Genomic DNA, 14,881 nt, shown 5'->3' with positions numbered 1-14,881 from the left:
GTCCTCCATTATTAAAACCAGCCACACCTGACAGGCCTTTAAACAAATGACCTCTTCCTGCAACTAAACCACATGTCTCTGTACTGTACATTTTGTTACTTCAGGTCACCAACTCCAGACTTTCAGATAAGCTAGTAGATAGTCATTCAAACTCTAACTTACTTTCCAGCGACATGTGCATTCTCAACAAAGGCCAGGGCCGCCTCCAGGCCTTTAAGCTGAGCCACAGCATTTGACTCTGTGACGAACTTCTTTATCAGTCCCAGGTACTTCCCCCACTCTGGACTCTTCTCATCCTCTATCCTCTGGAACAACTTGAGAGCTTCTTCATAACCGTTGAGTCGTGCTTTCCATACCTAACCGAGAGAAGAGGATACACAAAGAAGAGGAGTTAAATTTGATTAACAGCAGATAATTGTTATCAAGTTTATGAGGATAAGTAAAAAAATGTCTCTGCAGGAAACATGCCTGTATGACAAACGGAGGATGTGACCCACATTCATTTCATCAGAACATCTCTGTTAAATGTTATTTTTAAGATTGTGGTCAGCCTTTCCTCCGGCTCATTGTAAAATCAACACTGAAGAGTTTGTCCTAGTTCAAAAGACAGAACACAGTTTTGAGCTTGATGATGTTCAGGCCACCACAATTGCTTTGTTTGTGATCCAGAAAAAAGAGAAAAAAAGAAAGTACAGTGGCAAATCAGGGTTTGGTAACACCCCATGGTCAGTCTGCTTGTTATTCTTGTACAGCTTCACTTCAGCAGCAGTTCTCATTTGGGTTCAGGCTAAAATCAAATGTGGGTCAGAGAGATGAAACGATACCTTCAGGGTGAAAATATTTCTTGAATTCAATACCCCAAAAAAAACAAATGATCATGCCACTGACTTCTACTGGTAACTTTTAGTTAAAACAACTTGTTATATTTGCATTACTCTAAATGTCGCCCTTCCTTACGTTTTTATGCATAAGTACTCATAATGCTCCTGTCTTTGACAAATATCTGTAGTGAGGTGTATGTAAATTTTACATGTATGTTATTTTAAAACTCTAAATTCTTCTTTTTGGTACTCCAAAACTCTGAGTCCAAACAAGGGGGTCAGCTGGTACCAATCTGATGCTACTTAACCATCACAAAGCAGGAGTCCATTTGATAGAGTAAAATTAAAGTGCAGTGTAAATGGAATTTTGAGAAAACAAAACCAAATACAACACACAACTACAAACTTTAAATATTTTAATATGTTTAACTACAATAACATGCATATCCAGCCATTTCTCCTTCTTGTTTCCTTTTTCTATAAAACCCACTCCGAAGAAACCTAAAATATCTAAAGGCAGATGGGTTGATTTGATAACAGGCTACTTATAAGATGCAAAAACTTTTTTTTAAAATTATATCCTGGTTTATAAATTTCTAGTGATGAAATTTAGTAGGGCTGGACAATTAATTGGATTGTAATCGTGATTTCAATTTTGCCATCTGACAATCATAAAAACAATGTGCAGCCACAGCGAGTGTGTGTGACTTATGTGTATCAATAATACTGTATGTGCCACTTGCTGGTTCTTTTAAGTTGTGTTTAAATCAGTACTGACGTTTTTGAATAAATGAATAATTGTGTACATCAATTGTGATTGTAATATCACTGAAAATAATCAGGATTCTTATTTTTACCATAATCGCCCAGCCCAAAAAATTAGGCCAAAAATCTTATATTACCCTATGGTATAGTGAAAGAGACTTGATTGAAGCTGAATTATTTTTAAAAATATCTAAGGAGTGAAATGAGGATCTTTACTTCTTTCACAGCCAACAAATAAAGACCACAATGAATCACTTTCCACCCTTAAGCTTCTAACATGGCAATCAAATTATCTTTGGCATAAACGAGATATGACAGGCCTCATCTTTTGAAAGAGTCATGTTCAGTTAAGTGAAACAGCGGGGTGGGGGGCAAACATCCAACAGTGAATCAGTCACCTTGTGTTCACATTTCTGGTCGATGGGAAGCTTCATCCACTCGCTATCATCCCCCATGGTGGCCACTCAGGGGGTGGGCTTCCCCAAAGGTATTCAACTGGAAAACAAAAACATCCTCATGAGATGAAAATTAAATATTATCCGTGGATAATCACAGGAGGAAATAAAACACCACATATAACAGCCTAGTCCAGTTCTAAAAATATAAAATCAAATAAAAATAAAAAAAAGATGACCTTTGTGTTTGTGATTAAGACAGATCTTCAGTTTTTTATTTTCCAAGGAAACCATCATGGTTTGTCATTTCTCTGACATTTGAGAACACAATTCCTACCTGTAAATCTTCAGTTATTGGTACACTTGGACAAACTGTATCTCCATTAAAAACACTCACACACACTCTCTAATTTGGAAACAGATTCTACCAGCAGTATGATTTTAATCAAATCTGAATTAAATGTTCTAAAGTCTGCAAAAAAATTAGAAAAATGCAGCAGACACTGGTAAAACTTGCCCTCTGCTAGATAAATCTAACAACATTAGCCACGCATTCTGTTGCATAAGTTCCTTTTTTTATAAATATGTTCTACAGCTGACCTGCATGGTGTGACTTAGATTACAGTTTAACATTTTTATGACACCAGGCCTTGACCTGTAATTCCATCTGTTTAACATCACTTTTTTTTTTTAAATTATATTTTACCTTGACATGGTAACCACTAATTACAGCTGCTTGGGTTTGATTTAGTTTTTCCCCACTTTGAGTAAAAAAAAAAAAAAAAAATCCTCTGCAGCCCTTAAGGGGCTTTCTCATAGGCCAGCCTTACAGGAGAGGTATCAGTAAAACTTGATAGGACATGTTGAAAAGCACCAACCTCAAAAACGACCCTTTTTTAAAAAATCTTTTGGATCCATGGATGTTTACATTTGTAAAACTCCATCTTGAAATATCCATCATGTTATCATAATGACTAGCCTGTTGGTTCTCTTCCAGTGGGACAAACACAACTGTGTACCTTTAATGAGCTGTCGTATACTCAGGAAGTCAATTCAGATTCCAGAGCCCAGATGTGTTTTTGGTGCAAGATTTACTTGATCTGTCCTTCTGCTTCTTGTCCCAACATCATCTACATGTGTTTCTTTCTTCTTGGAGGCATGTCAACTGTGATGATCCTACAGCATAGCCTAAGAGAAAAAATGACTTGCTTATAAGCTGCTAACCCAACCACTTAAAAAAAATTAGAAGAAAAGAGATAAAAGAGGCTCCATTCAGCAGCTCTTGCTGGTCCTAGTCCAAAGTGTTTTACCAAAGACACTCATCACTCAGCTGAAGAAGTGACTTTACACTTTGGCCGAGCTTTTAAAGAAAACCAGCACTCCTTCTCTCACATGAATTCACTTGCACTTGAAAGCTTGAGCATGTGATTGTCTAATGCACATTCAGGGAGGGGCCACGGGTTCATATTTCATATTGATCCATGCTGGCAAAGTAAACAAGCAACAGACATCCTCCACGTCTCTGTAAACTACTGTCAGCTCAGAGCCACGCTAACAGACACTGACTGAATGCAGACTTAGCCAATTTAGCCTCATTGATCAACAGTAGCTTCCTTGAAAATTCAACACAAATACTTCCAATGACACTAAATCCTCTCTGAAATTTAAGTTAGGCTTGGTTATTTATAAGGTAAGATTTTGAACCTGACTTTGTAGCATTCTGACCTCCAAGAGCCCTCTTGCCACCAAGAGACACGTCAGAGCTTTAATGACAGCCAATGATAAACACCAGTTGCACGCAACACAGTGTGTCAAAATTAAATTTTCTGGACTGAAGAATCTTAAGAATTTTAGTTTGATGCCTCAGAGTTGTGAAAAAGTTTGGCCCAACAGTTATTTCCTACCTTCTGCTTATCAGTTATTTAAACTATTTATCAGACCAGTATCTTGTACTAAGCTCTTGATTTTCACGACTGTTTTCACAATTTTTAGGAATATGATGTTTTCAGTCGTTCTCTTTGAATTGTCTTTTAGCACTTCTATGATGGTGTACTTGAAATAAAATGACCTAGCAATACATTGTACGAAACAGATTACGTTATTTTGATCAAGCAAGTGGCCCCTGTTGCTTTAATATGATTTTTTTACTGGTTGATATACGCTGAGAGACTATAATGTCAATATCGGGGCCTTTTCATTAAATACAAAACAAAGTTATAACTAAGATCGATATTTATGATGAAGCATGTAGAATCAAGTCATGACAATACCGTAAAACAATCTAGTTTACATATTTTGTCGCTAACCTGAAACAGAAGCTTCTTCTGTTAAACCATAAAGCAATATCAATGAAAAATCTCGAGCAAAATGTACCAGCCATTCCGCTGTTATCTTTTATACAGTATGTTTCTCGCTACAGCAGATGTGTGTGCAAGCATGAGGGAGGCAGCTGTAAACCGCCCGAAATCTGCGTGACATTTCGATCGACTGGAAAATGTCCAAACGAACAATATACTTAATATAGACAAGGATGGGAGAACAAATTTTGCACACATGCTGATTAAGACGTAGTACACAATGAGTGCACCCACGAAAAAGGCTACACCCACAAATGCAACCAGTTATTATCAATAAGGTAGCAACCATTTTCAAACTCAGCTATCATCAGGTTAGCTATGGTGGCTACCAGTTCCGTCTCTAGTTTGCTTACTCTTGAAGAGGTAAACGCCTTAACCAGTCGTTGTCAATGACAAGTTAATTAGGTGAGCGCCATTAACTAGTAAGCTAACTTAGCAACAACGACAGTGACAGTTGCTAGGTTAGCTTGGTAACCCGCTCATTTCACTAAAAAGGCTTCGAAAAAATGTACAACCTGTGTCTCGTATGTATCCTTTAAACTTGCGAGGATAAAAATATCTAACGATCAAAATTTGGTCACAACGAGGCCACTGTTTCCTAGCGGTCGGTGTCCGTCGTTAGCTGCCTAGAAACAAGCCTATGAGCTAACCTTTCATACGCGCCAACACAGACAGGCCTAACAACGCAGTTCACTACAGCACCCACTGAAGCCCAGCAGCATAACACGCTAACTCGGGGTCAACCATTACATTAAACTTAATAAAGGAAATGTTTAAACATCGTTTGGTTACCTGTGTGCGTCTTTAGGAGATAAAACGATGCTGAGTATCCAGGTCGATTGGGTTGATAGTTGGATCACTGAAGAGCAGCTCTGCCAAGCTTTATACAAGCGTAACTACTGGAAGGACCAAACATAACTTCCTTTTCAAAATAAAATAAACAACATCTATCTTTCTTGAAAAACACAAAGCATATATTTGTGAAATGTAAGATGAATTTCAGCAAATATCTTGGGAGAACAAATCATATTTATATTATTATATTGTTTTGTGTCTTTCTGTTCAACTGAATTATATTGGACTCTTTCATTTAGCGTATTTGAAAGTCCATTTCCGGTATAGTCACTGTTACATATATCCAACTTGATGGAGCTTTTTGAAATATCTCCAAGGGCGGAGAGACAGAGAAGGGGCGGAGACACGGACACCACCCTGACTACATCATTTGTGTGTTCTGTCATTTTCTTCCTTTTGAGTCTCACTGCCCGAAAACTCATACAAAAAAGTACAAACCACCAGAACATTACACAGATATTTGAATAAACTCTGACTTTGACATAATCTTCACTAGTATTCCCATTTAGCCTTTTTTAATGATTATTTATTGAGGGATCCTTCGTTGCTACCAGACAAAGACACTGATTGGTTACATTTGAACTAAGGCCCGCCCCGAGTATGAACTCCCGTTTTTGATTGGACTATCCTCTCTTATGTTTATAATTTATTTCAGTTCGATTGGTTGATCAGAAAATAAGCCCACCTCTTGTAAAATACATATTTGTGTGTCTGAGGTTGCGCCCAGATTGGTAGAACAGAGCTATTTCAAGGCCTCGGCTGCACCTGTTTTATACAGTCTATGTGTTGCACCTTTTTTTACATTTTCTACTAATTCCTGCGATAATTGCATGTGTGCGGCCAACTCTTCGCCAGGATCTAGTTAAAATGTAAAATATGTCTCGTGTTTGTCAGACATGTTTGTAACACAGAAGACAGCTTACACCCCTAGAGATCAAAAGGTGTAACACATCCTCCCCACTGAGTCTCGAAAAGAGAAACAACGAATAACTAAATGAATTAAATTAATGAATTAGAGAGAGATCTAAAATATGGAATTGGTTAGAGGGGAGGGGTCAAAAATACGGTTTCAGAAAGAAGATTGTTCTTGATATGGTTAAGCCCATTGCCACTCTAGATCTTTAAAATGATGTAAAGGAACTGATCGTTTTAACATAGTTATTCAAAACGTAGAAGAAAAAAGCTTCCATACACTTTCTTACCTTTTTTTTTCTTTTTTTTTTCTTTCTTTTTTTTTGATTGCTGCTGTGACTTCTTAACTTCCCTTGTGGATAATTAAAGTCTATTCTATTCTATTCTATTCTATTCTATTCTATTCTATTCTATTCTATTCTATTCATGGGATCACAGTAGGAGAACACAGAAAAGGAACCTTTGTTCACTGTGTTCTTTCGGGGCATTTAATACTGTAACTCACAACACTGATGTTTCCCTGGAAGCCCACCATGTTAAAGAGGTCGTTTCGTGTTAGCTAGCAAAATCATTTTGAAACTGTTCTTATAAGTAGCTGTAAAACTTAAGAAGCTCTAGATGATAATTTCCACGCCAGCCCCTGGAAAGACGAGCAGAATGAACCGGTTTAATTCCACAGTTCCTGTAGACGACTACCTCGGTATGATGCGTGTTAGCTGTGCAACGTTAACCTCGGTAGCTGTGTACCGTTTTTACATCTTTAGTTGACAGCATGAAGCAATCCATCGTTGAGCCGCTCTTTTGATTATTGAAAACCTGAAAACCCACTCACGACCTGAAGCTATCAGCATCTTGTTTGTTAATGTCTGTGTTTGTTTTTCTTCCAGCTGACAGTAATGTGTTGTTTTACCTGAGTGATGCTGTGGCCCAGCTTCTGGAGCACAAGGAGGAATACACACAGTTTGGAGTGATACGCTACTTTGCTGAATAGTGAGTATCACTTAGCACACATGTAATGCAAAATGTCTGCACATTATACCTATAGAAATCAATGGCAATAAAAATTCATTGAATTTTTCCAACAGCTTAATAAATATCAGGTACAGAAGTGCTCATTAGGATGATGTTAAGTTCATATTTTAAAACGGGATCATAGATGAAAAGATGATGTTGACACACCACAGGTACTGCCAGTAAAATGTTTTAAAATTAAAAGATGCAAGTTGATGATCATTGAAGTAATCTACTGCTGTTTATGAGATAATAGGATAATTTGAGTCCAGGTTTTGTGCCAAACACTACAAAGACCTAAGACTTAACTCCTCAACATGAGGTTTGGTAATGAGCTATGACACTGTTGCACGTCATATAGCTGGATTTTTTCACATAGGAATGAGTCTGTAATATAACCTGATTTTGAGTGCTCTTATTATGAAACAAGTTAATGTGTATATTAATGTCGACAGTTCAATTTATACCTTCATCTGTCAGTTAGCCATCACAATGCGAATAGACATAATAACAAATTGGTCACACCAGAGGAATGAACTTCATTTCGATGTAATCAATTGTATGTCTGTAGTTTCAGCAGTGTAAAGAACAGTAACCACGTCCTCTTCAGAGAGTATAACTACATCAAGGCCACTCCTCACAACAGAGCCTCCTTCATTAGAGTCTTCTGGAGATGCTACAGGCAAATCGGCAAGAGTGGGGGTAAGTGACAGCCTGAAATAAAGAGAATGTCAGTTAGTGATAATAAATAGTATTGTGTGCACATTATTGCTCTTTTCCCAACATATGTCTTGTAAATGTTCTGCAGTTAAATCCTCAAAGTAACTGACTGTATTTTGAATAATCAATGTATATTCAAGTTGTTTGGTCATTCGGTTTAAAGTATGAATTTATTGATTGGCGACCAAAATGTGTTTTCTGTCTTTTTATTCCACAGACTTTCTCTCTGTGCAGGAGTACAGGTCTCTACTGCAGTTACTGTGTCCAGACTTCCCTGCAGAGATTGTGCAGAGTGCAGCCAGGTCAGTAAAGTGACAGCGAAACTAAAACAAGACTCTGAATTCACAAACAACATTATGTATGGGAATAAATGCTGAGCGCACGACTCAGATAACTACTATCTAATCTTCTTTGTAAATAACATCGTGTTCAAAACTCATATGTTTTTTCCATGCTGTTTTTCTGTGACTTGTGGTTTTGATGGCAGAGTATTGTTCTGTATCTATTACTAACTTTTTTTCTTTTGGGTTCTGTAGAATTGTTTTGATGGATGACGCCATAGACTGCCTGATGTCTTTCTCCGATTTCCTCTACGCTTTTCAGCTGCAGCTCTACTACCAAGGTACACCTGTTTCTCATTGGATGTGTTAATGCATGTTTTGCCTGTTTGTCCTAACTGGATAGAGTTTGTATCAGCATATATTTCTATTTTTTTTCCAAATTAACAGGATTTAATTTTAACCTAGATTTGAGGCTTTATAATTTGAATCCTCAAGTGGTATTTTTAAGTTGGGGTAATTAAAAGTTAAGTGTTATCTTTTTTTTTATTTCAAAAACTCTGTTTGTTGTGTTTGCTGGTCAGTAGTGATGAAGGGGCGTATTTTTTTTTTCGAAAGACCTCACGTCGTTTTTTTAAAATTTATTCTAAGAGGCCACGTTAGCAGTCGCAAATTTCCCACCACAAGCAAGACAGACAAACAAGAATTAAACAGACCTGTTTTCCCCTGTGTGTGCAGAATTCTTGGACAGCGTGCTGGTGATCTACCAGGATCTGTTATCAGGGAAGAGTCCAAACACTGTCATTGTCCCCACATCCACCTCTATTGAGCAGCTTCCCTCAGTGGCTTCAGAGGAGAATGAGAAGGAGCAGCAGCAGCATGATGGGGTGGAGCCCTCCACTCTGGCGCAGTGTATAGACGACCTGTGTGACAGGTTCAAACACAGGTACATTTCTGTATATGCTCATTAAAAGAACTTTGTGATGTTACTGTTTCTGTGCTTTTGTTTGAAGAAATGATAAAAATACAGACTCAACAAGACTCATACAGACACCTCTTGTTCTTATGTGTGTGTGTGTGTGTGTGTGTGTGTGTGTGTGTGTGTGTGTGTGTGTGTGTGTGTGTGTGTGTGTGTGTGTGTGTGTGTGTGTGTGTGTGTGTGTAGCCATCCTCCCAGGTCCTGTATAAATGAAGCACTGGAGCAGGTTGACAAAGTCTCTTACTACAGTCTTCTGATGAGTCTGGCCAAACACGAGACCATCAATCAAACCATTGGTATTTTACTTCTTTCTTCTATATCACTTCTACAAATACTTCTGACACCACTACTTCTATTTCAAATACTACCACTGGTTGTGCTATATTTATTCCAAAATGTAAAAAATTACATAGATGGTGTTTAACTTGACTCAGAGTTTACTTTCTCATGTGACAACTGAGTTTGACATTGTAAAAAAGTTGTTGAATTGGGCTGATGGAATATAATCTCTTCCCCAATCCCACAAAATGTTTGAATGCTCAAACAGTCATATCATATTTTGGAGGCAATTCTTTTTCCTACAATGCACAACTTTTTGATGTTTTGTTGTCCTGTCCCACTTTTTCATGTTTGAATGTGTTGCTGGCATTAAATAAAAAATGAGTATCTATTTTTCAAAAAACTTTCAGAATCTGGGTTGCATTTTGTTTTCAATGACAAATACTGCTTTCTACTTTCTGCAGGAGCATTACCCAGTAAAGCAGAGCTGCTTATTGACCCTGAAATGGACCAAGAACTGGATAAGCTGTAAGACACACAGACTATCATTCACTGACTAACCCAAACAGCAGTATTAACAGACGGAGTGGCTGAATGTATCATAGAAAACAACACATGTAAACATGCTCATCCTGGCGTCTTGTTTGGTATAGCTTCTTCTGATTCAGTGGTTTTTGTTAACATCTCCTTCTGTGCTCTCCCAGGATCGCCCAGATTTCAGTGAGCCCTGGCAGTAACAGCAGTGGCAGTGCTGTGGGGGCTCTGAAGGAGGTGCAGAGGAAGGCCTCCCCTAGGAGGCACATCCACCACAGGAGGAGGATGGAGGTAGAGAGTGACGGCTCCACGGAGGAGACGGACTCCTCTGAAAACTGACCTCAGCACTCTGTGGCATGTGAATATTCATCTGCGCTGTGGCTGCAGGCTACTTCAGAAACTATTAGCCTTTCATTTGCCTTGTAAAACTGAATGCCAGAGGTGAATAATACAAAAGCAGTGTATTCTTCAGCTATCATCTGCAAAAAAAATGGCAGTGCTGGCTGCCAAATCATCAGTGTTTAAGGAGTTTTCATTTTATCAGTCTTTTCAAAACTTCACTGAAAAAAACACAAAATCTTCCAGGAGACAGAGTTCTGGCCTTAGTTAGACTTTTAGTTTTTGATGCACTTTCGATTCACTGTGTATGCTTCCTTATAATTTTTGCACATGCTTACTGAGCATTTTAAGTGTTATTGTTGTGTCTCCAAACAGAATATACTGTATGTCTTCCCCCTCCATGTTAGTAAGTTGTTATGTACCTGTCTTAATAGTAATAAGCAGACTGTGTAACACATGGACGCAGACTCAGTGGCATCACTGATTTCTTAGGAGGTGTTAAGAAGCAGAGAGATGTCAGTCATTGTGTTGTAAATACTGACTCTGACTAGCAATCGGCTGATTCAGAAACGGGCAACGAGGTGGGCCTTCATCTTCCTGGAAAACAGCAAAAACTATTTCTTAATACTCATATTTTAACCTATGTCATTGTTTTACAGTAGATATTTACTTGTTGTTGATCATCCTGCTATCCAACTATGATAATCCTGATTGAAAGGTAGTTAAGCGGTCATCTAGTATTTATACAAACAGACTAAGAGGCATATTGATAAAAAGAGGTGAAAGTGTACTCACAGAAAATAAATGTTACACGATTTTCCGTTCACTGTCAATAGGTGGCACTGTTGCTACTTATTAGCTAAAGAGTCAAAACTATAATCCAATATCAATAGTTGTTGAAAACTTTGGTTGTCATTCATGTTCAGGTATCAGAGTTGTGTTTAATTTCAAGAGAACATGTCTGTTAATGTTTAACGGCTGACTTGGTTTAGTCCATGTTTTTTGCTGCTGTTCTGTAATCTTTAAAACTTGACCACACTGGAACTCTAGAGATAAGTCTTCTTAGACTCACTTTGGTTATTTTTGTCAACCATTACAGTGAGACTCTGATTGTCTTTGTGTGTCTGCTTGTTAAGAGTCCATTTAGCAGTTTCTCACAGTCGTTGGTCAAACCAAACCTTTACCTCTGCAATAATAAGTCCAGCACCAATTGCTGTAGCAGATGTGTTTTTGTTGTTGTTGTTTTTTTAGCGCATACTGTTGAGGTTTTTTTTTCCATCAGATCCAACTGAATGATTTGTTTATTGTATCTGTTCAAATGTTCAAAGCCTGAACAGCAAGCAGCTCAAGCACAACCTGTACTAACAGCAGAATTTTATTTATTCATTACTATTTGTGTCATCTGTGAAAGAACTGACATGAAGCTCATCATGTGAAGGATATTTAACATGTGAAGACCTTTACTTACTGTGAATAATAAACTGTCTCTGTCATGATATCAGACATTTCAGACTTTTCTATGAAAACACTCAAACTCTGAACCCCTTTTCAGCTTGAATGAAGTAGCACAAGGTGAAGCTATGGAGGAAGAAAGTTACAGTTTGACAGAGAAGTGGCAGGTGTTTTTGTGGAAAATAGGATAAAAATGAAGCTCGGTCAAATTGATTTTCAGCTCAAAAAAACTTTTCCTCATACTGGTGTTTTATACTATTTCAGCCTCTGTTTGAAATGCTTAGTTGTAGTCGCAGTCTCTTTAAGGCTTCCTGCTTCTTGAACACCCTTCCTTCTGATTGGCAAACCCTCTGAAGGCATGTCCTGCTGATGGCCGAGCTATGGGTAGACCTTGGTGTTTGAGGCCCATCCCGCAGTGTTGAAAGTTACAAGTTTATAATCAAATCAACCACAGATGTTCCTCCTGAAGACCATGAACTCCACATGCACTTGTAAACGTGATTTATTGACAAGAATAACCACCATCATTATCACATGGCTGTGCATCTTCTGAGCGTCTTCATTTTACAACATAGATATCATGCGGTGTTACACCCAGATTTTGGTCAAACCAACAGCATACACCAATAACTCCTTTACAACCAAACATACATACTTACATACATACATACATATAGGATCTATACAGGATATATCTATGTTAATGCGTCATGTACAATAGATCCCTGTGGCGTCAGAATCACAAAGTTAAAAACATAAAAAGGACACTTTCTGGTGGATCAGAACTACTTCCTGTGATGCACTTCAGACAGCTGCCATGAAAATGAATGTAGGGAGGATGGTTATACTCCACAGAGACTGCCACTTATCTAACTCTGGTTTGGTGAAGCTAAATTTGTCATCACTTTTCAAGAACTTTTAATTTCTCATGTTCTGATGTGATGTCTGTTATAATAATACCGTTTTGTCAAATAAGTATTAAAAGATGGTAGTTTGTCCAGTTTAAAAGGTTTTAGCCAATGAAATTCAGGAAACCAAAATCCTTTTCTTACAGCTCTGTATGTCTCCTGCACATTAAAAACTGTTCAGTATTGGCAGGCATTGATATCCTGTCTTGGCTTCAGCAGCAGTCAGATTATGAGACAAAGATTTTCCATAAAAATCTCAATTAAGACTGTTAATGCTGCTGCTATAAACTCAACATTGTGAGTAAATGTGGCCAAACTGGTGACCACAGTGGATAGTGGTTCATTGCATTTCACCAGTGACTTCTCAATAAATAAAAATCTGTAGTTGGTCTTGTATTGACTGTCAAGTTGGAGATAGATGAATTCAAGTCCATGGCAGCGATCTGCGGTGCACAAAGTCCCGTCCTTTACGTAACAACTCATGAGACTGGCTGTTGTTTCCATTTCTGTTAGGTGACTGAAACATCTGAGTCCAACAGTTAATACTGAGAACAGCTGAATTCACTACACCAGAAAATAAGAAAGTAGGCACTGTTTTTTTATTCTTCTTTGTTGAAACACAAAACATATCGTGGCACATTTCAATTACCTCTGTCTGCTCAAACCTCGGTATCAGTAAGTTTCAGTGTTTGGTAAAATGCATTGTTATTGGTTGAAATTTCCAGTGGGCAGTGCTTGTGTTGCTTTACAGATGCACAGCTAGAGTGGCTGTGAACCTGGTAAAACACACAGTTTACTATGTACTAACTAAAAATGTACACAACCAAATTTCCATTCCTGCACCAGTGATAAAGATAAATAAAGTATTTTCTATTTCTATTTCTATTTCTATTTCTATTTCTATTTCTATTTCTAGTGGTTTCAGTACATCTGCAAAAAGTATGGTGGCCAGAAGGTGTCCACCAATTTGCAAAAGCAACAACTCTTTTTTTTAACTTCAGCAATGATAAATATAGCTCTAATGCTAATGCTATGACATTACTGATTCATAAAGCTAAATATAAGATTAATTATTACCCGTAAATAAAGAAATATAATTACTATTTGGGATATCAAAAGGTGACACTCCTACAAAGCTATATTTATCATAGCTGAAGTTAAAAAAGAAAATAATTTACTCATTTTAACAACTTTTCTGTCTGTCAGGATTACTAATCTTTTTCAACTTCCATTATGTTGTGGTTTTTGCATTCTTATTGTCCATTATGCACTCAAGTTTTTGCTTTTGCATTGGTGTTGTTGCTTTTTCAAATCATCCGACACCCACCAGTCACCGTATAAAAGGCTCTGAATGGATGGCTGCATTGTTTGAATACAGAAAAGACAATTACACTGCACTGTTCCCCACTTTGTGAAATGTCTTCGGTAATAGCCAGAATCCAGGATTTAACTGCTCCAACTTATATATCTTTTGGCTATAATGTGAAACTGCCAGAGTATAAGAAGAGTCATGACCAATCAGCAAGAAAACAGAGCTGAGAAATGAGAGCTTACTCATGTACAAGGAAATCCAAAATGCTTGCCCCAAAGAGGCTAAAAGTCAGTAATCCTATGTAAGATTCACCTGATGAGCAACCTTCTTGACGTGGTCTCATGGTCACATGTTCACATGGTCTTTGATGTAAAAAGTATTGATCCTTACGGCTTTAAGCCTGGCGCTAATGGACGGAGTGGATGGAAAATCTATTTCCTTCTTTTGACATCCAGGTTAGGCTGCAGTTCACTGTCTAAGGACGAGACTGGAACACCAAAGTGCAGCTTTTATTTTGAAACTCATCTGATTGGACTTTCTGATCATTCTGACCTGGCAGTAGATTTGAGCAGGCAAGGTAAAAGAAGTGGGAGCTAAAAAGTGCTGAGGACAGACTCAGACAAGACAGCACAGTGATCCACCATCCCACCAGTCAGTCAGTCAGTTTGCACACATATGGAATTGCACAGCGTCATATGGGCCTGGTTAATACACAGAGTTAAAGGAATCATGTCATAGCTCCACCAGAGAAACCCTGCATGAAACCACAGCTGGAAGAAAATGAACGTTAAGCAGCAAAAAGAGAAATGAGGCACCTTCACAGCAACTCCAAACGTCTTCAGTAGTAGATTGTCAAGTCTCTGTGTTATAAGATACAGATTTATACTTCTATCATTTGTGGAAACATCCTTCTGTTCTCCTCTGTGCAAAGAAACCATCAGGTTTACTTATTGACTGTACTTTT

The 14,881-nt window shown here is 37.9% G+C and overlaps 2 protein-coding genes across 5 annotated transcripts in view; one reads left to right on the top strand and one right to left on the bottom strand.

The window, feature by feature from the left end:
* The window catches only part of ckap5 (cytoskeleton associated protein 5), a 33,083-nt gene extending 27,844 nt beyond the window's left edge, over positions 1-5,239 (bottom strand). For all 4 annotated transcript variants that reach the window (XM_074676769.1, XM_074676771.1, XM_074676772.1 and 1 more), the window contains exons 1-3: positions 5,131-5,239; positions 1,985-2,081; positions 163-356 (exon numbers count right to left, since the gene is read on the bottom strand). In XM_074676769.1, coding sequence (XP_074532870.1) covers positions 163-356; positions 1,985-2,041 — 251 coding nt within the window. In that variant the 5' untranslated portion in view covers positions 2,042-2,081; positions 5,131-5,239. The remainder of the gene's footprint in view (positions 1-162; positions 357-1,984; positions 2,082-5,130) is intronic.
* A 1,359-nt stretch (positions 5,240-6,598) lies between these two features.
* cstpp1 (centriolar satellite-associated tubulin polyglutamylase complex regulator 1) lies at positions 6,599-11,236 on the top strand. The gene is made up of 9 exons (XM_074676805.1): positions 6,599-6,805; positions 6,993-7,095; positions 7,688-7,818; positions 8,054-8,138; positions 8,373-8,458; positions 8,853-9,060; positions 9,280-9,389; positions 9,837-9,900; positions 10,077-11,236. The coding sequence occupies exons 1-9, from the start codon at positions 6,724-6,726 to the stop codon at positions 10,243-10,245; spliced, it is 1,038 nt and encodes a 345-aa protein (XP_074532906.1). The 5' UTR covers positions 6,599-6,723; the 3' UTR covers positions 10,246-11,236.
* The last annotated feature ends 3,645 nt before the right edge of the window (positions 11,237-14,881 follow it).

This window comes from Halichoeres trimaculatus, unplaced genomic scaffold, assembly GCF_033239565.1.
Source record: "Halichoeres trimaculatus isolate MK-OKI-2021-1 unplaced genomic scaffold, fHalTri1.1 fHalTri1_scaffold_10, whole genome shotgun sequence".
Taxonomy (NCBI): Eukaryota; Metazoa; Chordata; class Actinopteri; order Labriformes; family Labridae; genus Halichoeres; species Halichoeres trimaculatus.
Note: the sequence above shows the minus strand (reverse complement) of the source record. Positions and strands in the feature narration are given on the sequence as shown.